We start from the raw sequence: 21839 nt of genomic DNA, 5'->3' as shown, positions 1-21839 counted from the left end.
GCCTGTTGCCATGGTGCTCCACCTAGAAGGAGAGCAGGGCTGGGAGGCAGCAGGGAGAAGCTGTGGTTTGAAGGACTCGGGAGCGTGCTCTGCGAACATGACCATTTTAAGACAGGAAGGAAGGAATGGCAATGTCCCTACTCATTTCCACTCACAGTTTCTCAAAGTCAAAGGCTGTAGGAAAAAGCCAGAGGCAACTCTGCAGGTGGAGGAGAATCTCTTCACTTGGGGACACATCTGAGCTGTGGCTCGCCTCCTCCGTGATTCCCTGTCCTCCACTAGAAGGTATTTGTTACATCCCACTTGCAAGAACAATCTTTCTCTCACATCTGTTCTATTTCCTTTGCATGTTTACCGTAGTTTAATGTTCCTAGGTATTATTTTATATTAATTTATCTGGATTACACAATCTGTTTTAAAATAGAAAATTGGATAAAATTCTTATTCACTGTATTTCCAGTGCTGAACAAATTTCATTTTGATACTCATGTCTAACTTCCAAAGGCAGCCATCAACAGATATTACAACAGAGGGACCTGGAATCAGAATTCAAAACTTCTTTTAGTTACTGAAAGTGCAATTATTAACACATAGTTCACAATCTCCTATTGTTCACATATGTGTGTGTGTACACATACTTATACCCTCACACCCATAAACTGAACACCAACGTCACCAGTATGTGCAACATTACTACTGAATAAATAAGCAAGCCCTTCCTGTATTGGGAAGAAAGTCTCGGGGAAGACAGAAGTAATTCCCAGAGAAGCAGGGTTACAGTAAACAGGAAGATCAAGCAGCCTGGGAATGGCTTGAGGGTGGGGGGAGGTATTATCTGGGCAAATATTTCTATGTAATAGCATTAGTAACTCAAGTCCCCTCTAAATCATGTTTACCTCCTCCTGTACCTTCATGTGAATTGATTTTTCTTAGATCTGCTAACTAGAGAGCTTTAACAGCTCTGTATGGTACCACAGCTTACTTCTCTAATATAAAGTAGAATGTGGGTTTACTGAGAGAATAATTTGAGTTTAAAGCCACTTTTCCCAGTCCAGTCTGACAACGGCCTTCATCAAGGAACCCAGCCTTGAAAAGTGGACCTTCTGAATCCCTTGGCTACTAGCCAGGGTTCTCTTCCCAACCGCTGCACTTCTACCCCCAAACCCCATCATCCCAAACACTATGTAAGAAGAATTCAGGGCTCCAATATAATTATTTCTTGGTTTAATTGGGAAACTGCTTTCCAGAAGCAATTTTACTTTCAATTAAGGAACACCATACTCTTTATATTTTTGTTTTACGGTCAGCAAACCACCTTGATTGCTATGTAAACTCCAGGGCCTCAAGCAACGTGATAGGTAATCTATTTGCTAATTGCTTTGCTGATGAAGATTACCTGCTGCTTCTGACCTATTAAAGAGATAAACTACTAGACAAGAGAAGCCTGCAATTACTACAATGAATAAGTATTCCATTGCTTTAACCCACATCCCTATCTTAAATCAGTCTTTAAAGACAAAAGTGAAGGGTTGGGGGATGGGGAGCCAATACACACACCAGTGGATACTCTGATAGAAAAAAAAAAAAAGAGTCAAAGAACTCTGATTAGCGTGATGTTAAGTAAAACACAGCTGGATTTTTCTCAGCTTAACCATTCAATTTTTTAAAAAGCCATATTTCCCCCAAAGTGCCAGTGGTGCTTGGATGTGCTGGCTCAATCTGCCACATGTTTACAGAGTCCGTTCCAAATCGTCCGGGAAACTTTTAATTAAAAGTGCTTATTGCCACACAAAATCCTGCACTCCAGTGCAGGTGAATTTCTGCTGGGCTTGGCAGTTATGATTCCAGATTGCTTCAATGAATTCTTGAAGAAACAGCTCAGCCACAAGGTGGGAGCAACAATATATGGTTGTATTCACCAGTATGTATTCCTAAGGCACTTTACCTTGTTTGAGAATTTCCCAGGTAGTAACTAACAAGATTCAGTATCCTAATACTCTACCAATAAATATGCATAGGGCGCAATAAGTTTTTAAAAATTGCAACTGAGAGGGGGCGCCTGGGTGGCTCAGTCGTTAAACATCTGCCTCTGGCTCAGGGCGTGATCCCGGCATTCTGGGATGGAGCCCCACATCAGGCTCCTCCGCTGGGAGCCTGCTTCCTCCTCTCCCACTCGCCCTGCTTGTGCACCCTCTCTCGCTGGCTATCTCTCTATCTGTCAAATAAATAAATAAAATCTTAAAAAAAAATTGCATCTGAGATCTCACTTTAGGAAAAATATGGCTTTACTTGCACCCTACATTTTATGTTTTTCGACCTGGTAGATCTTTTGAGAAAGCAGATTTTCCCCTGTGCTATCATTTTAAACGTTTCCCTTCCTTGGATNCATGAAGCAATGGTACAGCCACCTGGCAGCGCAACCCCAAATCATAGCGGAGCCGCATGTCCCGGCGTCGTGAGGCACTTTCTGCACTACCTCAGAAAACAACTCTGCTTAGAAGACAAGAACCAACAGAACAGACTTTCCCTGCTGCCTTCGCTGACTGATAACATCTTTGGATAAACGTTTTCCAGGTGTAATTTCAAGTCTCCAATAGAAGTCGAACAGAAGCCCAAACAAGACAACGTGAAGTCATCTTCCAAAGAGGCTGCAGGATCGGTAATATTCCTTCTTCTCTTCCTCAGGCTGCAGCCAGCCAGCCCCTCAGGTAACACAAACAAGGTTCTGGGCTCTAGGCTGGGCCTGTTGCCATGGTGCTCCACCTAGAAGGAGAGCAGGGCTGGGAGGCAGCAGGGAGAAGCTGTGGTTTGAAGGACTCGGGAGCGTGCTCTGCGAACATGACCATTTTAAGACAGGAAGGAAGGAATGGCAATGTCCCTACTCATTTCCACTCACAGTTTCTCAAAGTCAAAGGCTGTAGGAAAAAGCCAGAGGCAACTCTGCAGGTGGAGGAGAATCTCTTCACTTGGGGACACATCTGAGCTGTGGCTCGCCTCCTCCGTGATTCCCTGTCCTCCACTAGAAGGTATTTGTTACATCCCACTTGCAAGAACAATCTTTCTCTCACATCTGTTCTATTTCCTTTGCATGTTTACCGTAGTTTAATGTTCCTAGGTATTATTTTATATTAATTTATCTGGATTACACAATCTGTTTTAAAATAGAAAATTGGATAAAATTCTTATTCACTGTATTTCCAATGCTGAACAAATTTCATTTTGATACTCATGTCTAACTTCCAAAGGCAGCCATCAACAGATATTACAACAGAGGGACCTGGAATCAGAATTCAAAACTTCTTTTAGTTACTGAAAGTGCAATTATTAACACATAGTTCACAATCTCCTATTGTTCATGTATGTGTGTGTGTACACATACTTATACCCTCACACCCATAAACTGAACACCAACGTCACCAGTATGTTCAACATTACTACTGAATAAATAAGCAAGCCCTTCCTGTATTGGGAAGAAAGTCTCTGGGGAAGACAGAAGTAATTCCCAGAGAAGCAGGGTTACAGTAAACAGGAAGATCAAGCAGCCTGGGAATGGCTTGAGGGTGGGGGGAGGTATTATCTGGGCAAATATTTCTATGTAATAGCATTAGTAACTCAAGTCCCCTCTAAATCATGTTTACCTCCTCCTGTACCTTCATGTGAATTGATTTTTCTTAGATCTGCTAACTAGAGAGCTTTAACAGCTCTGTATGGTACCACAGCTTACTTCTCTAATATAAAGTAGAATGTGGGTTTACTGAGAGAATAATTTGAGTTTAAAGCCACTTTTCCCAGTCCAGTCTGACAACGGCCTTCATCAAGGAACCCAGCCTTGAAAAGTGGACCTTCTGAATCCCTTGGCTACTAGCCAGGGTTCTCTTCCCAACCGCTGCACTTCTACCCCCAAACCCCATCATCCCAAACACTATGTAAGAAGAATTCAGGGCTCCAATATAATTATTTCTTGGTTTAATTGGGAAACTGCTTTCCAGAAGCAATTTTACTTTCAATTAAGGAACACCATACTCTTTATATTTTTGTTTTACGGTCAGCAAACCACCTTGATTGCTATGTAAACTCCAGGGCCTCAAGCAACGTGATAGGTAAGGGTTAAAAATNTTTTGTTTTACGGTCAGCAAACCACCTTGATTGCTATGTAAACTCCAGGGCCTCAAGCAACGTGATAGGTAATCTATTTGCTAATTGCTTTGCTGATGAAGATTACCTGCTGCTTCTGACCTATTAAAGAGATAAACTACTAGACAAGAGAAGCCTGCAATTACTACAATGAATAAGTATTCCATTGCTTTAACCCACATCCCTATCTTAAATCAGTCTTTAAAGACAAAAGTGAAGGGTTGGGGGATGGGGAGCCAATACACACACCAGTGGATACTCTGATAGAAAAAAAAAAAAAGAGTCAAAGAACTCTGATTAGCGTGATGTTAAGTAAAACACAGCTGGATTTTTCTCAGCTTAACCATTCAATTTTTTAAAAAGCCATATTTCCCCCAAAGTGCCAGTGGTGCTTGGATGTGCTGGCTCAATCTGCCACATGTTTACAGAGTCCGTTCCAAATCGTCCGGGAAACTTTTAATTAAAAGTGCTTATTGCCACACAAAATCCTGCACTCCAGTGCAGGTGAATTTCTGCTGGGCTTGGCAGTTATGATTCCAGATTGCTTCAATGAATTCTTGAAGAAACAGCTCAGCCACAAGGTGGGAGCAACAATATATGGTTGTATTCACCAGTATGTATTCCTAAGGCACTTTACCTTGTTTGAGAATTTCCCAGGTAGTAACTAACAAGATTCAGTATCCTAATACTCTACCAATAAATATGCATAGGGCGCAATAAGTTTTTAAAAATTGCAACTGAGAGGGGGCGCCTGGGTGGCTCAGTCGTTAAACATCTGCCTCTGGCTCAGGGCGTGATCCCGGCATTCTGGGATGGAGCCCCACATCAGGCTCCTCCGCTGGGAGCCTGCTTCCTCCTCTCCCACTCGCCCTGCTTGTGCACCCTCTCTCGCTGGCTATCTCTCTATCTGTCAAATAAATAAATAAAATCTTAAAAAAAAATTGCATCTGAGATCTCACTTTAGGAAAAATATGGCTTTACTTGCACCCTACATTTTATGTTTTTCGACCTGGTAGATCTTTTGAGAAAGCAGATTTTCCCCTGTGCTATCATTTTAAACGTTTCCCTTCCTTGGATTAAAAAACAACAACAAAAAAGAAATTAGAACCCATTCACCAGAATTCTACTTGTGGGCTCAGAAGAATGTCTTCCCTGAGGATCCTGACAGCACTAGCTGTACTGGTTTATCTGCTGCAGTTAAATTACTCACTGATTTTTATGTTAGCTTTAAAAAAGAGACCACACAACCACTCACACAGAAAGCTATTTATGGAAACATGACATATATTGCTGATCTTCCGTCTCCCTGCTCTCAGGCTCTAGACAGGATGATCTAATGAGCCCGACTGATAATGGTAAAAAAGGATATTTGTCAGCCTGAGTTGTCACTTAAAATGAACAAACTCATGGTAAGGAAATTGATCATGATAGACGAAAATGACATTCAACCTATTTCGGTACATATATGTATACATGCAATGAAGGAAGACACCAAAGAAAGACAAGATTATAAACATTAAAACATGTTTAGGAGGGCAGAAAACTCAACTAACCTCCAATATGACAGACAATTGGAACAATCCCTTTACAGAAACTGAACCATACTGTAATATACCTATTACTTTTTTTTCGTTCTTAAATTGCAAATGGAAAAAGATCTATTAGTGCCTATTAAATTAAACACAANATATGACAGACAATTGGAACAATCCCTTTACAGAAACTGAACCATACTGTAATATACCTATTACTTTTTTTTGTTCTTAAATTGCAAATGGAATAAGATCTATTAGTGCCTATTAAATTAAACACAGCTATACTGAATTTTTAAAACCCCATGAGATGATGTGGAGAAAAGGGAACCTTCTTACACTGTTGGTAGGGATGCAAACTCGTGCAGCCACTCTGGAAAACAGTATGGAGTTGCCTCAAAAAGTTAAAGATAGAACTACCCTATGGTTCAGCAATAGCACTATTAGGTATTTGCCCGAAGGATACAAAAATACTGATTTGAAGGGATACACGCACCCTCATTTATAGCAACATTATCAACAATAGCCAAATTATGGAAAGAGCCCAAATGTCCATCGACTGATAAACGGATAAAGAAGTTGTGGTATATATATACAATGCAATATTACTCAGCCATAAAAAAAAACTTGCCATTTGCAACGATGTGGACAGAGCTAGAGAGTATTATGATAAGTGAAATAAATCAGAGAAAGACAAATACCATATGATTTTACTGATGTATGGAATTTAAGAAATGAAACAGATGAATGTAGGGGGAAAAAAAAAGAGAGCGAGGCAAACCATAAAACAGACTCTTAACTACAGAGAACAAATCAAGGGTTGCTGGAGGGGATATGGGTAGTGGGGGATGGGTGAAATAGGTGATGGGGATTAAGGGGGGCACTTGCTGTGATGAGCACCCGGTGCTGTACATAAGTGATGCATTACTAAATTCTCACCTAAAACTAGTATTTCACCGTATGTGAACTAGCTGGAATTTAAATAAAATTTGAAACAAACAAAACCAACTAAACCAAACCATACTCAAACTCAGCTAACATACTTACTAGTTGAAGAGTGATTAGAAAGTCTAATAACTTTTCTCTTTCTCCAAATTAGGTTAGACTTTTAGTCTCATTATTGCCACAAATCAAGTATGGGTGAAAGGAGTATAAATGAGGAAAAACTGGTGGAATTCAATGACATGTACTTCTTACTCATTCTTAAACTCATGACTACTTGATTTCCCATTACTTTCTCCTTTGGTTGACTACATATGTATGAACTCATCTATCCATCCAACAATTACTTGGTGTACATTATATGTCAGGCACTATACAGAGGTAGATGCAAGGAATACAATGGTGAAGAAGAAAGGCACGGTCCTTGTACTCACACACAGTTTACAATCTGGTTATCCATTATAATACAATGTGATAAGACCTACGAACAAGGATACAAAAGAGGCTCTGTGAGCATTTACCAGGGGCCCTGGATCTTAACGGGGGATTCAAAGAAACTTTCTTGGAGGAAAAAATAATGTGAACTTGTGACCTCAACTTAGCTCCATGAAGACATAGAGGTGCAGTTCTAGAGGGAATGGCTAGCCTGTGAGAAGGCCTGTGGTGAAAGTATACAAGTCTGGGCTGTTTGAGGAACTGAGGAAAATTCAGCACTGTGGCTCCGGGGCAGTGTGGGTGAGTGCGGGCTGAGAGAAGAGGGGTGGGGAATACCGAGGCTTAAGAGATACCATGATGGGACTTGTAGTAATGTGGGTGTTTCAATTTGAAAAAAGACCAGTGGATGGACAGAGAAAGGTTTTGGGTGGTGGAGGGGGAACGGCATGATCAGATGTATACCTCAGTAAGAGTACTTTGGCTAAGGTGAGGAGAAAAGAGGGGCACGAAGAGAAGGGAGAGAAGAAATGGAACACTTAGAGACTAAATTCACGGATCATGGCAGTAATCTGAGTCAATCATGAACAACAGATTAGCAGAAGTGGAAAGAAGTGGATGGATTTGAGACATGATTAGAAGCTAAATAGGTCTTGCGTGGCCTGGGTGGCTCAGTCGGTTAAGTGTCTGCCTTCAGCTCAGGTCATGATCCCCAGGTCTTGGGATGGAGCCCTGCATTGGACTTCTTGCTCAGCAGGGAGCCTGCTTCTCCCTCTGCCTCTGCCTCTCTCTCTATCTCTCATGAGTAAATAAATAAAATCTTTAAAAAAAAAAGAAGGTAAATGGGTCTTAATGATGGAGTGTTGGGAGGAATCAGGGAGAGGATAGAGCCAAGGATGAGTCACTGGGCAGAAAGATGGTGATGTCCTTTACAGAGATGGGGAATGAAAGGCAACACTTGTTGAGGTGAGGATGGAAATGAAATCAAGTTATACACAAGATAAGTTAGAGGTTTCTCTGAGTAGATGTTTGCTGTAGACTGAATGTTTGTGCCCTCCCCCCAAATTTATGCTGAAATGCTGAACTCTAAGGTGACAGTATTTAGAGGTGTGACCTATGGGAGGTGATTACATAATGAGGGTGGAGCCCTCACGAATGAGATTTGTACCCTTATAAAATAGACCCAGGAGAGATCCACTGCTCATTCCCCCATGTGAGGACACAGTGAAAAGATGGGACTTTTGAATCAGAGAGTAGTTCTTAACCAGACACCATACCTGCCTAAGGCTTAATCTTGAACTTCCTAGCCTCTGGAACTGTGAGAAATTTATTTCTGTTTATTATAAGCTACCTAGTCTATGGTATTCTGTTATAGCAGGCTGACTAGAATAAGACACTGACTACTGCAAGACAGCATGCAGATCAAGAAAAGGTCTGAAGAAAATAACCCAAGGAATGCTAACATCTAAATATACAACACTGACAAAAGAGAGTGAAGAATTTAAAAGACTGAAGGGAAATTAGAAGACTGGAGTATCATAAAAGCCCAGGGAAGAGAGCTCTCAAGAAGCATGGACTGTCCATTGCTGTAGATCAGTGTGTTAAAATATTAATAGCAGCCACTGGATATATAGGCTGAGAGATAATTGAGACTTCGGTAAGAGTAATTTCAGTGAAGCAATGAGGACAAAGATGAGATTGCAGTGGGCAGAGATAATGAATGGGATGTGAGAAAGTGGAGACTAACTCAAGGAGTCTGACGGTGAAGAGGTGGTAACTGGGAAATACCTAGAGGGAGACATGAGGTGGAAATGGGTTTGAAGGGGTTTTTTCCCCTAATCACTTTCTTCCCCTTAAACAATGAAGAAATAAACACTCATAGGTAATAAATTCCAAGAGCCCAGAAGGATAGAAGGTGAAGAATATAAAATAAATACAGGTACCTTCCTCAATCTCCTGGAGAAAATACTATTAACAATGTTTGTGATGTTTGTGACCCCTCCTTTTATGCTCAGACAACCAAATATATCCATACATAAATATACATTACACACACACACACACACACACACACACGTGCATATGTGTATACACACACAAATGGAATTCTACCATACTTTTTTTCCTTAAGAGTGCGTTTTGGACTTCTGTCCATATTGGAACACATAGATATGATTCGCCTCTTTTTAATAACCATGTAGTATTCCCTTGTGTGGACCTATAGTGGTTTAACCAGTCCCTGAGGACCAACTCAGTTTTTTCTTTTTTCTTCTCTTTTCTTCCCTCCCTCCCTTCCTTCCTTTCTTCTGTGATTACCACCCAGTTTCAGAAAGTATCTCAGTATACATATCTTTATGCACATGTGCATGATTTATGGTTTAAATTTCTAGATGTAAAACTGCTAGATCAAAGAGCACATACATTTAAAGTTTTGATATTGCNGACAGAAGGAATACATGTACATAAACAACTTTTTCTATTAAGATAAAGCATTCTAATGAATTATAAAATGCTATCATGATACAACTGGATTGGATTTTAGTTTGTAAAACTATGGGATCCTTAGTTGGCCTACAGCAGTAAACACTGGTAAGAGAAACTATAATCTATAGCCAGACTGTATTGATTAATTAACAACCTGACATCCAATAATTTCTGAGAAGCTGTCATTCTATCCAAGTATACCACACTGAAAAAGATTATTCTTTATTATCTAGAATTTGTTTGGAATCCTCCGTTTTAGGCCAACAAACATTAAGCTCCTTAATAGGACAGCATTGTGCTGGGGGGTGAGGACACTAAGGCTGTTTGAACTCTTGAGGAGCTTCCAACCTGATGCAGTAAGCAGAAACAGGAAAAAATAAATTCAGTAGAAAGTCGTTAGTCCTGTAATAGTCCCATAAGTTTGGCCATTAGTGGATACATGGGGTAGGTGCTTAGTTTAGGATGACGGATGGGAAGAACAAGGCAAAGAGTCCAAAGGCATAGGACTCCTGACTTGGGTATTGTTGCATGAGTATGAATTAGAATGCTATAAATTATGACAAAGGACAGGGGGTAGGAATAAGAAATGGTATTTGGGATAGAGAGGGCAGCAAGATCAAAAGCAAAGAAATACAAAAACGGTGTGGTAAGTGAAAGAGACTTGTCATAGGAGTGGTAGGAGACAATGCTGAGAGTTAGGTATGAACAGGGCCATGCTGCACTTTGTATGTTATGCTAAAGACCACAGGCTAATAAAAGTGTCATATACATATCTGATGAGATACTAAAATGGAAGTTTCAATTGAGACATTAAGAGAAAACAGATTTGTATACTGAAGTCAACTACCAAACTGTAGAACTTACAAAGGAAATGTTTTGGAGCCAGTTCTATTACCTTAAACCTCTCAGAACAAGACCATAAAAAGTGGTGAGAGGCGCGCCTGGGTGGCTCAGTCAGTTAAGCGTCTACCTTCAGCTCAGGTCATGATCAAGCCCCTTGTCGGGCTCCCTGCTCAGAGGGGAGTCTGCTTTCCCTCTCCCTCTGCCCTCCTCCCAGCTTGTGCGCTCTCTCTTTCTCTCTCAAATAAATAAATAAAATCTTAAAAAGAGAAGTGGCGAGAGTATGGAGAAGGGAAAGGATTTTGTGAGAGAGAATTTTCGGAGAAAGCTGTGAGGCTCATCCCCCTGCCTCCCACCAGGGAAATGGCTAGATGATGCATACAGGGTGAAGTCTGATTCCATCTGGAAAATCTAGATGATAAGAAATGACTAGCTGTTGGTGGCAGAACCTAAGAGGTTTGATGCTTTTAGGTTAGCCTGCACTCCTAGAGGTTTGTCAGGGCAAAGGATGTGTGCGTATTTCCTGTGGACCAGAGAACTAGAAAGCTGAAGAGACCAGAAAAACAAGATTTCCTTTCAAGAAATTGTGAAAGGAGTTGCTAGTGAACATCTGGGATAGACATATACCCACTAACTTCAATGAAACCATAGATGAGAGCTCCTCAGAGATAAGACATTTGTGAAGAATTCCCCAAAGTACCCCATGAGGGAACAGTAAGCTTTAAACATCAGCCAGGTTCAGACAGCATTATGGAAGGCTAAGATTGCGCTAGAACTTTCTTATCCCCTTTTCCCTCCTTTTTGTCTCCTCTTGCCCAGAACTTTCTGGCAACTTGTAAAACCATGGTTAGCAAGCTGGAAGGCGAGAGCAGATCAGGAGAGAAACAAGTAGTTTACAATATTTCCTTTTCCAAAGGAAGGCAGACTCCCTGTAACTGGCTTGGCTAGGGGCAAGTTCTTAGTTTTAATGTCTTGGACTGAACACCAATAAGTTCTGAGTCAAGACCTTTTTATTTAAACCAACAAAAGGTTAAATAAATGGATTGGCGACCTAAATATAAAAGCTAAAAATCATAAAACTTCTAGAAGAAAACGTAGGTGAAAATCTCTTGGGACGTAAAAAAACACTGTACACATAGCTGGTGGGAATGTAAAATGGTTACAGCTCTGGAAAACTGGAAGAGTTTGGCAGTTTCTTGTATATCTAAACATATGCTTACCATCCAACCCAGCTACTGCACTCACGTGCATTTACACCAGAGAACTGAAAACTTGTGCATATGCAACTTTTCCTCATGTGTACCCCAATGTTCTTCAGTGGGTGAATGATTTCACAAACTCTGGCACGTCCATACAGTGGAATACTACTTAGAGATAATAAGGAGCACACTATTGATAGATGCAACAACTTGGGTGGATTTCAAGGGCATTCTATGCACTGAGAAAGGGCAATCTTAATTGGTTATATGCTATATGATTCTATATACATAACATTCTTGAAATAGCAAAACTATAGAGGTGGAAAACAAATCAGTGGTTGCTAGAGGACAGGGATGGTTGTGAGGAGGCGGGTACGACAGTGAAAGGGCAGAGGGAGCTCTTTTCTGGTAATGGAACAATTCCGTATCTTGATTGTGGTGGTGATTACACAAATCTATACATAGGATCAAACTGCATAGACCTATACACACATACAGATGAGAGCATATGAAAATTGGTGAAAACTGGGTCAAGTCTGTAGTCCAATTAACAGTATTGTGCCAAGACCAATTATCTGGTTTTGATATTATAGTACAGTTGTAAGATACAGCCATCAGGGGAAGCTGGGGGAGGGGATTACAAGACTCTATGTACTATTTTTACAATTTCTTGTGAGCATATAAATTCAAAGTAAAAAGTTAAAAAAATTAGTTCTAATTAGGAGAAACACAAGAAGCTCAGTATATCGTTCCCAAATCCTCCTTACAAATGAATAGCACACTTAACTTTCAGGTATCTCCTAATGATGAACACGCAGACTGCTTTAAAACCACGCTTTGTCAGTGGGCCTCAGAATTGAGGACATCACTGTGAAGGTTTTTATTTGAGGGATGTTTGAAGGGGTTAAGAAAATTCTGCTCCGTGTGTTTATCTTTACCTCAAGACTGGTAAATTTAAGTAGTGCTTCCAGAGCAAGGTTGGCCATCCGACAGACAGTCGGAACCTTGGAATGCCTGACAATGTAGTATGACCAGTGTTCTTCAGCATTTCCTCAGATTTTAAACTTCTTAAAAATGCATTTGAATGAAAGGTATAAATATCAGTCTTCTCCTGTCCCAACACCCTTCCACATGACATGGCTTTAATTTGAAAATGTTGCCAATATTGATTCTAGGAAATCACTTTACTGGCTTTTATCTGATTAGATGGCTTTGGAACTATGATGACTTTGTGACATCCTATTGATTTTGCCTCTAAAATGTTCCTCCTGTCTTGTCTCTGCCTCTTCATTCCCAGTGCCACCACCCTCCTTACAGCCTTCATTATTTCCCATAATAGCTCTTTGCTGTTTCCCAAACTTAGTCTCTACACACCAAGTCATTTGAAATTCCATTCCTGGATTAATCTATACATGGCACAATTCTGATTAGGTCATTTCCTTGCTCAAAAGTGTTCAAAGGCTTCCCACTGCTTATACGATAAGATCCAAACTCCTCAGTGTGACATTCAAGGACTTCCCTGGATATGGAATATTAGGTTGAAAGTAATTTTCAATCAGAATTTTAAAGACATTCCAGTTTTCCATATTTCTATTGAGAATTACAAAGCGATCCTCCCACTCCTCTTCTGTATGTAACCTATTTTTTCTTTCTGGAAGCTTTTAAGATTTTAAGTCTCGGTGATCTAATATTTCTTGATGATACGAATTGTGTGTGTGTGTGGGGGGGTTGTCTTTTGTCTTTTTTCATTCACTGTGCTGGGAATCTGATGGCCTTTCCAATCTGGACATTTATGTTTTCTTGTTTTGAGACATTTTCTTGTATTGTTTCTTTAACAATTTCCTCTCTCAAGTTTTTCTATGTTCTCTTTTCTTAGAATCTTCTGGGTTGATTTTCTCAATTTCTGTTCCACTTTCTGGGAGAGTGACTTGACTTGAGCTTTTATCTTTTTAACTTCTAAGCTCTCTTTCTTGTTTCTTTGATGTTCCTTTTCTTGGATCATCTTCTTATTGTTTCATAGATGTACAATCTTATCTTTTGAAAATACTATGTTTAAAGTTGGTTTTGGCTCTGTGCAGTGTTTCTGTTTCTCCTGGGTTGTTTTTTTTCCTCCCTCTTATTTATTTGTTTTGCTCTTTCATGTTGCAGACTTTCTTCCAGTATCTGGAGATTCTTGGTTATCTGTTTAATAGTAAAGCACTAAAAAACACGATGGAAGTTTTATGTACTGGAATGGAGCTTATAGACTAATGAGCTTTATTGTAGAGTATTTCCAGGCCAGCTGCTTTTTTTTTTTTTAACAATTTAACATTTTTATTGAGGTTGAGATATGATTCACACACCATAAAAATCTATCCATTTGAAGTATACAGTTTTTAGTATATTCAGATTTGTGCAATTATCACCACGAGCTAAGCTTAAAACATTTTCATTGCTCCAAAAAGAAGCCTCATGCCCATTAGCAGTCATTCCTCATTCATCACTTCCCCCACTTTATATCCCAGCCTGTGGCAACAATTAATCTACTGTCTCTATAGGTTTGCTTATTCTGGACATTTCATATAAATGGAATCATACAATATATGGTCTTTGGTGATGGTCTTTTTCACTCAGCATAAAGTTTTCAAGATTTACCCATGTTGTAGCAGGTATCAGTACTTCATTCCTTTTTATGGCTGAATAATACATTTGGCCTCGAACAATCCAGATTTGAACTGTGCAGGTCTACTTACTTTTAAATGGATTTTTTTTTCAGTAAATACAGTATAATGGTGTAAATATATTTTCTCTTCCTTAATTTCAATAACATTTTCTCTTCTCTAGCTAACTGTATTATAAAAATACAGCATATAATATATATAACATACAAAACATGGGTTAATGGACTATTAATGTTACCTGTAAGGATTCTGGTCAACAGTGGGCTATGAGCAGTTAAGTTTTTGGGCAGTCAAAAATTATATGAGGATTTTCGACTGTGCAGGGGTGGGGGGGGATATGGTCAGCACACCTAACCCCTGTGTTGAGTTCAAGAGTCAACTGTAATGCATTGCATGGATATATCATGTTTAATATATCCATTCATCAGTTGATGGACATTTGGGTCATTAACACTTTTTGGCTATTATGAATAATGTTATGAACATTCATGCACAAGTTTTTGTGGTGACATATGTTTAGAGACAACATTTCTCTTGGATAGACTTAGGAGTGGAATTGCCACAGAGGACTGTAAGAGGCGAACACAAATGTTGCTATCTGTAGGTCTTTTTATCTGGGTTGGTTCAGTTTCTCAAATTTGCTATGTGATAAATGTAAGCCTGACTACTCCTTCTAGAGCTGATTGGGAGCTGAATTATTCCAGAGTTCTGGAGGTGGGTGGGTAAATCAAACTCATTCTTTTGTTAGAGACTGCTAGTTGTCTTTCGAATGTCCATCCCTCCCTCCTTCCTTCCTTAATAACAGACTTGCATTATTGGGGGAAATGATGTACTCAGGTATAACATTTCCCAGCTTCTCTTGCAGAAAGAGATGGTAATGAGACACAACAGAAGTCACTGGATGGGGTTTCAGGGAAATGGCTTTAAAGGGAAAACACTTAGCTGGAAGACAGGTACCCTTTTATAATGCCTGAAACACGGGTGCTATGGCTGAAGCTTTAGTGGCTACCTTGTATTCAAAAAGAGATCCTTGAAGACCCTAAGGATGGGAGAGCAAAAAGTTCACAAAGAGCCCTGGACTGCCCACCTTCAGATTCCTTTTAGGTGAGGAAGAAATAATTTTACCTGTTTAAGCCATTACTATTTTGAGTATCCATTAACTACCAGCCAATTTGAATTCTAAGAGATAGACTTCTTTTCAGAATTTTATTCTGTAGGCAACTACATCTGATCATCCCATAATTTCAAGTAATCTATCATTCAGCTTTTTCCTCATTTCATCAGAGATGGAGTTCGTATTTCTGTTTCTTATAATGAGTAATTTTTAAGACAAAAAAAGCAGAAGCTTTTTACCTAGGAACTTTACCTTTCCAATCTTACTTCCTACCTTTCCACTTTACATACTGTGAATTATTTGGAATTTCTCTTTAAGCTCCATAATTTCCTATAATCTGCTTTTGCTCATTATTTCCGTTCTGAGAAAAGCTCTCTCCCTGTGTCTGTTTCTAAGTTCAAATGATACCTGTTCCATTCACAGACCACTGCCCTGTAAGGTCATTTCCTGAATATCCAGCAGGAGGTCATCTCAGCCCACCTGTACCATTTTCTCCTGGACACTGACTTTAGCCATGCCTTTAGTTCTCTCCATTCCTTTGTAGCACATAGCTTTCTGGTGTGTACCTAACCATCATACATCATATATGGTACTGCATATCAAGAAATTTGGTTTCTAAAAATATTAGTTGGCAAAAGCATCACTTTTTACGCCTGTGCCCCACAATTTCATAAAGGAAATTCTGAGTTTAAGGATTATTATAAATTGACCCAAAAAGCAACAATGGTGACCAAATTCCACCGTAGCATTATAGCATAGTTTATGACCAGTAGATCATTGGCTAGACAAACCGGAGCTGTGAGGGTCTTTCTGATCAGTCAAGTCTGCATGTTAAAACACCTTATGGTATTTTGTTCAGAAAAGCTTACTGATCGTATGTAGTAAAACTCATTTAAAACTGTGTCTCTGTCATCTTTAAGTAGTAACTCAGACCTCATGAGAAAATTTTACCTTTTTAAAATGTTGTGAATGCAGATAAGTTTTGTGGTTAACAAAAACCTTGAATCCAACATATCATGATCACTACTGCATTATTTTCTGATACTTCAAGATAGAATCTCTCCTCGTCCTGAAGAGGGGAGAGATGAAGTGATTTGCACAGACTCATAATGAGAAATGTAATGAGAAATAGATCTCTGACTTCTTTTGTGTTCTGGTCAAATTTGGCAAGGTAAGGCACAAAAGAAAAGATTGGCATGTTAGACCAAATGAAAACCTAACACTTCTATATAGTTTAGTGACATGATTTTAATATTCATTCATTCATTCATTCATTTACGAGAGAGAGAGAGAGTGTGTGTGTGTGTGTGTGTGTGTGCAAGTGGAAGAAGGAGCAGAGAGAGGGGGACAAGCAGACTCCTCGCTGAGTGTGTAGCTCAACAAAGGGCTTGATCTCATGACCCGGAGATCGTGACCTGAGCCTAAATCAAGAGTCGAATGCTTAAGTGACTGAGCCGACTAGGTGCCCCTAGAGAACCAATTTTTAAAAGACAAGAAAGGGATTGGGAGAAAATTTTAGCAACATGCATAACAGTGGCTTACAATTCCTAGTAATAATAAAGCACTACTCCAAATCAGGAAAAAAAAGGACAAAACAGCTCAATAGAAAAATGGGCACAGCAATAAATAAACAAGTCATAGAAGTGAAAAGATGTTCAACTTATTAGACATTAGGGAACCACAAATTAAAACAAAAAAATGCATCCCACTGCATCTTTTTTTGAGGCAATATAACATAAAATTTAAGAATATAGACTCTAGAGCCAGACGTCCTGGATTTGAACCACAGATTTGCCATTTTCTAACCTTGTACAATTTACTAATTTCTCTGTGTCTACGTTTCCTCATCCTCAAAATGAAGTCATTACAGTAACTACCTCATAGGATTTGTTGTAATGATTAAAGAGTTAGTTTATGTAAAATGCTTAGAACAATGTCTGGCAGATAATATATACTATATAGGTGTCTATTATTACTATTTATTCCATCATATTGATACAGTGTAAAATGTTGTTTAAAAGATAAAAGTAATCTCCTCCAGTCCTGTCCATGTTGCTGCAAATGCAGATTATGCTAAGTGAAAAAAGTCAAGCAGAGAAAGACAATTATCATCTGGCTTCACTCATTTATGGAACATAAGAAATAGGGAGATCGGTAGGAGAAGGAAGGGAAGAATGAAGGGGGGGTAAACAGAAGGGGGAATGAACCATGAAAGACTGTGGACTCTGAGAAACAAACTGAGGGCTTCAGAGGGGAGAGGGGTGGGGGACTGGGATAGGCTGGTGATGGGTATTAAGGAGGGCACTTATTGCATGGAGCCCTGGGTGTTATATGCAAACAATGAATCATGGAACACTACATCAAAAACTAAAGATTTACTGTATGGTGACTAACATAACATAATAAAAAATTATTATAAAAAATAAATATTTTGCTTTGTGGGGGAAAAAATATAAAAGTAATCCACGGGGCGCCTGGGTGGCTCAGTCGGTTAAGCCTCCGACTCTTGATCTTAGCTCAGGTCTTGATTTCAGGGTTGTGAGTTCAAGCCCCACATCAGGCTCCTACTAAAAAAAAAAAAAAAAAAAAAAAAAAAAAAAAGATAAAATCCTACCCTGTGGTGGAAATGGTAATTACTACAGCTTTTTTGAAGGATAATTTGATAATGTGCATACGCTATACCTAGTAGTTTTACTTCAGAAATCTGACTCAATCACCTAAGGACAAAAAAGGTATATGTTCAGAAATGTCCACTACATCTCTAGTTTGTGCCCCAAAGGGGGAAACAATTAAAATATCCATCAACTCAGAAGTTAAATATGTTATAAAAAACTGTGGCATACTAAGAAGGCAACTGTTAAAATAATATAGATTTACATGTACTGACATAAAAGTGTCCACAATATTTATATTAAAAAGTAAATCACAAAGTAATATATATAATATGATCCTACTTATATGAAAATAAGCAAAACACATATATGTGTGCATTTATGCATGTATTTTTAAAGAGGTGTGAAAATATACAAACTGTTAATGAAGTTATTTATATGGGGAGGTGGGCAAGGTGAAAGGGGACTTTAGTTTTTTGATCTGTACTTATCTACTGAAACCTATTTTTTTAAAGATTTTATTTATTTTTGAGAGAGAGTGAGTGCGCGTGTACATGCGTGCACACACACAAGCAGGGGAGTGGCACAGAGAGAGAGAGAGAGAGATACTCAAGTAGACTCCCTGCTGAGTGCAGAGCCCAATGTGGGGCTCGATCTCACAACCCTGAGACCATGATCTGAGCCGAAATCAAGAGTCAGACACTTAACCCACTGAGCTAGTCAGGCGCCCCTGTACTGAAACTTTTTAAAACAAAGACATATGTATTTTACTGTATAACTTAAAATTGAAAAAAGGGGTTGCTTACTAGGTTTGCTTAGAGTTTCTATGGATTTGATATAAGAATGAAATGTTCTGCTACTGAGATTTAGATACTATATACCATTTTGGAAGAAATGGCCTGATTTGGGTAATCAATGTACACAACCCAAGAAAACCACAGTTTTTGAAAAAAATCTTTGGTCTCACCTACAAGGGTACTGATTCAGAGAACTCAGTTGATTAATATCTTGTACCTTAGTTCTATTTATCTGCATCTTCAGATGATCTGAAGGCAAGAAAGCCTATTTAAAAAAAACATAATATATTCAAACTCTAGTGAGTATATCCCTTTATGGGAAGAACAAAGTTTTGAAAAATTTCTGTAAAGAAACTTCTATAATTCAAATGGATTTGTTTTTTTTGTTTTTNATATCCCTTTATGGGAAGAACAAAGTTTTGAAAAATTTCTGTAAAGAAACTTCTATAATTCAAATGGATTTGAAAAATATAAGTATTTGAGATTTACTGGCACCTTTTTAGTATGCTGTATTTGAGATACAAAGATACTATTGTTGATTGAAGCAGAACTGCGTGGAAGGCACACATNCCTGACGTGGGGCTCGATCCCATAACACCGGGATCACGCCCTGAGCCGAAGGCAGACGCTTAACCGCTGTGCCACCCAGGCGCCCCTTCAAATGGATTTGAAAAATATAAGTATTTGAGATTTACTGGCACCTTTTTAGTATGCTGTATTTGAGATACAAAGATACTATTGTTGATTGAAGCAGAACTGCGTGGAAGGCACACATAACGAATTTAGGTCACTGGAAAGGCTAAAAGTGCACTCGCTACATAATAGCAATATAGGAGACTCGAGGAGAGTACAATCTTGTGGTAATTCAATCTAAGCATTCCTTTAGGCTACCTAAAGCAAAATGGAAGAGGAGAGAGCACTTTGAAATTATGAGAGTGATACTTAGTGCAAGGTTAAAAAATAAAATACATTTATAAAAAATATTTCCTTGTCACCCAAACATACACGTGCTGCTGCAGAGTTTCAGGAAGTGGCTCCTGACCTAGGGAGTGTGTCAGGGGTTGTACAATATCCTTGCTCTTAAAAACCATTATTCTGAAAAAAGTTGTCATTCCATTTTATTGAGACTTATTTATAAAATGCTTTTAATTGTTAGAATGAAAATTGTAGACTAAGAGGAACCTAAGGAAAAGATATGAAAAGAAAAAAGTCAGTTTTTTAATGATTACCTTAAAACAAAGAGGTATAAAAGAGATAACTAACACACAAACACAAGTCTGCAAATTGTCAGACTTGCAAATTTCCCAGAGCACCTCTAAAGTGGTTCAGGGATAAGAATCACTGATAAAGCAGTATACTGACTGTCTCATCAATTAAGTATGGGGGACAAATTACTTCCTCCATTAAAAAAGGAGAATTCTCTGCCTAGCAAATCTGTAATCTGCCATTACAGAGACTGTAATCTATGTTTGTTTGTTATGTAGATAACTGAAAATAATGGACTTACTGAAAGAAAAAAAATCCAGTATAAATAAAAGTATCAAATATGAAAGGCAGACAGAAGTCCAAATCAAAACTCTACCTTGGGCAAGTTTCTTAATTTCTTGTCTTAGTTCCTCATCTGTAAAATGAGGGTAATAACCATATCTAGGGTCATATTACATGAGAGACTACATTAAAAATGCTTGGCAAATAGTAAGCACTCAGGAAATGTTGGTGATGATGGTGATGTATCAGAATATAGCAAGTACCATTTCCTAAATTTTGAACAATGTGGAGATACGAAGTATTAAAAATGTGTTCTGGCACACATTTAATGATTTTAGAAGGTTGTTATCCTTAATAAACTATGCATGTGAGGGTTGCTCAAGCTGATAGTCCCAACAATCAAAATCTTCATTTTCATACATGTCTTCTAGATGTGACTGCAAACCAATACAACTGATTCCATGCTGTACACAAAGAACAATGGAGCAGTGAACAGCATGGACTTGAGCCAAACTGCTCAAGTTCTAACGTCATTTTTGCTATTTACTAAGCTGTATGACCTTGGGCAAGATTATTTAATCTCTCTGTGTCTTGATTCTTCATCTTGAAAGTGGTGATAATATTTATCTTATAGGGTTACTATAAAGATTAAACAAGATAATGTATAGAAAGCATCTAGTACAGTGCTCAAAACATGTTTGCTATTGTCATCATCATCCTATAGTCATTCTTCAAAAGAAAGATATCTCTGACCACTAGGATTTGATTCTATAGAAACAGCACTTAATTGGTTCTTACTTTCCAATATTATAAGATTCTTAACCTGCCTGGACATTTGAGCCAATACTTTGTACCTTGCCTCCATATGAGCAAGCCAAAAAAAAAAAAAAAAAAAAGATGAATTTAGTATTGGATCTTTCGAATTGTCATTAATGCAAAGTTAGAGATGACCAAAAATGCCTTATCAAAACCCACTGTAGAACTGCTTTCCCTGCTTTAAACAAAAACAAAAAATAAAAAACAAAACTGCATTCCCAATTTTAAGCAAGTTTACTTCTTACCTGTCATCTGCATTACGAAGGGATGGCAGCCGAAAGCTAGTGTTTCTGTCAAGCTTTGATTGGCTTTTGGTCCTCTTGATGGAGCCTTTGAGGCGCTTGCTGAAGAACCCCTAGAATGAAAAGGCAGAAGGTGACGGGAGAGAAAACAAAAAGAGCACTTTGCCATCTCCTTACTCCTCTGCATCACCTCTGAAAAAGATATTAAGATTTTTATAATGAAAACCAGGAAAAGAACCCAGTTTTTAATTTTTTTAACTTATAAATAGTTGTTTGAAACCACCTGGCAATGTGATGAAAAATTTTTTTCTTCTAGGATAACTGGGATAATTAAACTTCTTGATAACACTTCTTATTTCTTAAACATTTTCTATACCAGCTATGGTAGAGAAACTTCTAATTTTGATAAGAGATTTTTAAAAACACAACAATGTAACAGAAAAATATACTCCTTTCTATGAAGCAACTTCAATAGAAAAGGCCATCTGGTAGGTAGTTTCCTGAACTAAAGGGAAAAAAGGAAATGAGAATAGCATATACAAGGGCC

The 21839-nt window shown here is 38.6% G+C and overlaps 1 protein-coding gene across 7 annotated transcripts in view; it reads right to left on the bottom strand.

Moving 5' to 3' along the window:
- RASAL2 (RAS protein activator like 2) overlaps window positions 1–21839 on the bottom strand; it is a 365023-nt gene that overhangs the window by 43519 nt on the left and 299665 nt on the right. For all 7 annotated transcript variants that reach the window (XM_011220942.3, XM_002916183.4, XM_034666769.1 and 4 more), the window contains one exon: window positions 21296–21405. In XM_011220942.3, the coding sequence (XP_011219244.1) occupies window positions 21296–21405 (110 nt within the window). The remainder of the gene's footprint in view (window positions 1–21295; window positions 21406–21839) is intronic.

This window comes from Ailuropoda melanoleuca, chromosome 8, assembly GCF_002007445.2.
Source record: "Ailuropoda melanoleuca isolate Jingjing chromosome 8, ASM200744v2, whole genome shotgun sequence".
Taxonomy (NCBI): domain Eukaryota; kingdom Metazoa; phylum Chordata; class Mammalia; order Carnivora; family Ursidae; genus Ailuropoda; species Ailuropoda melanoleuca.
The sequence above is the reverse complement of the archived record's forward strand: the minus strand, read 5'-3'. Positions and strand labels throughout refer to the sequence as shown.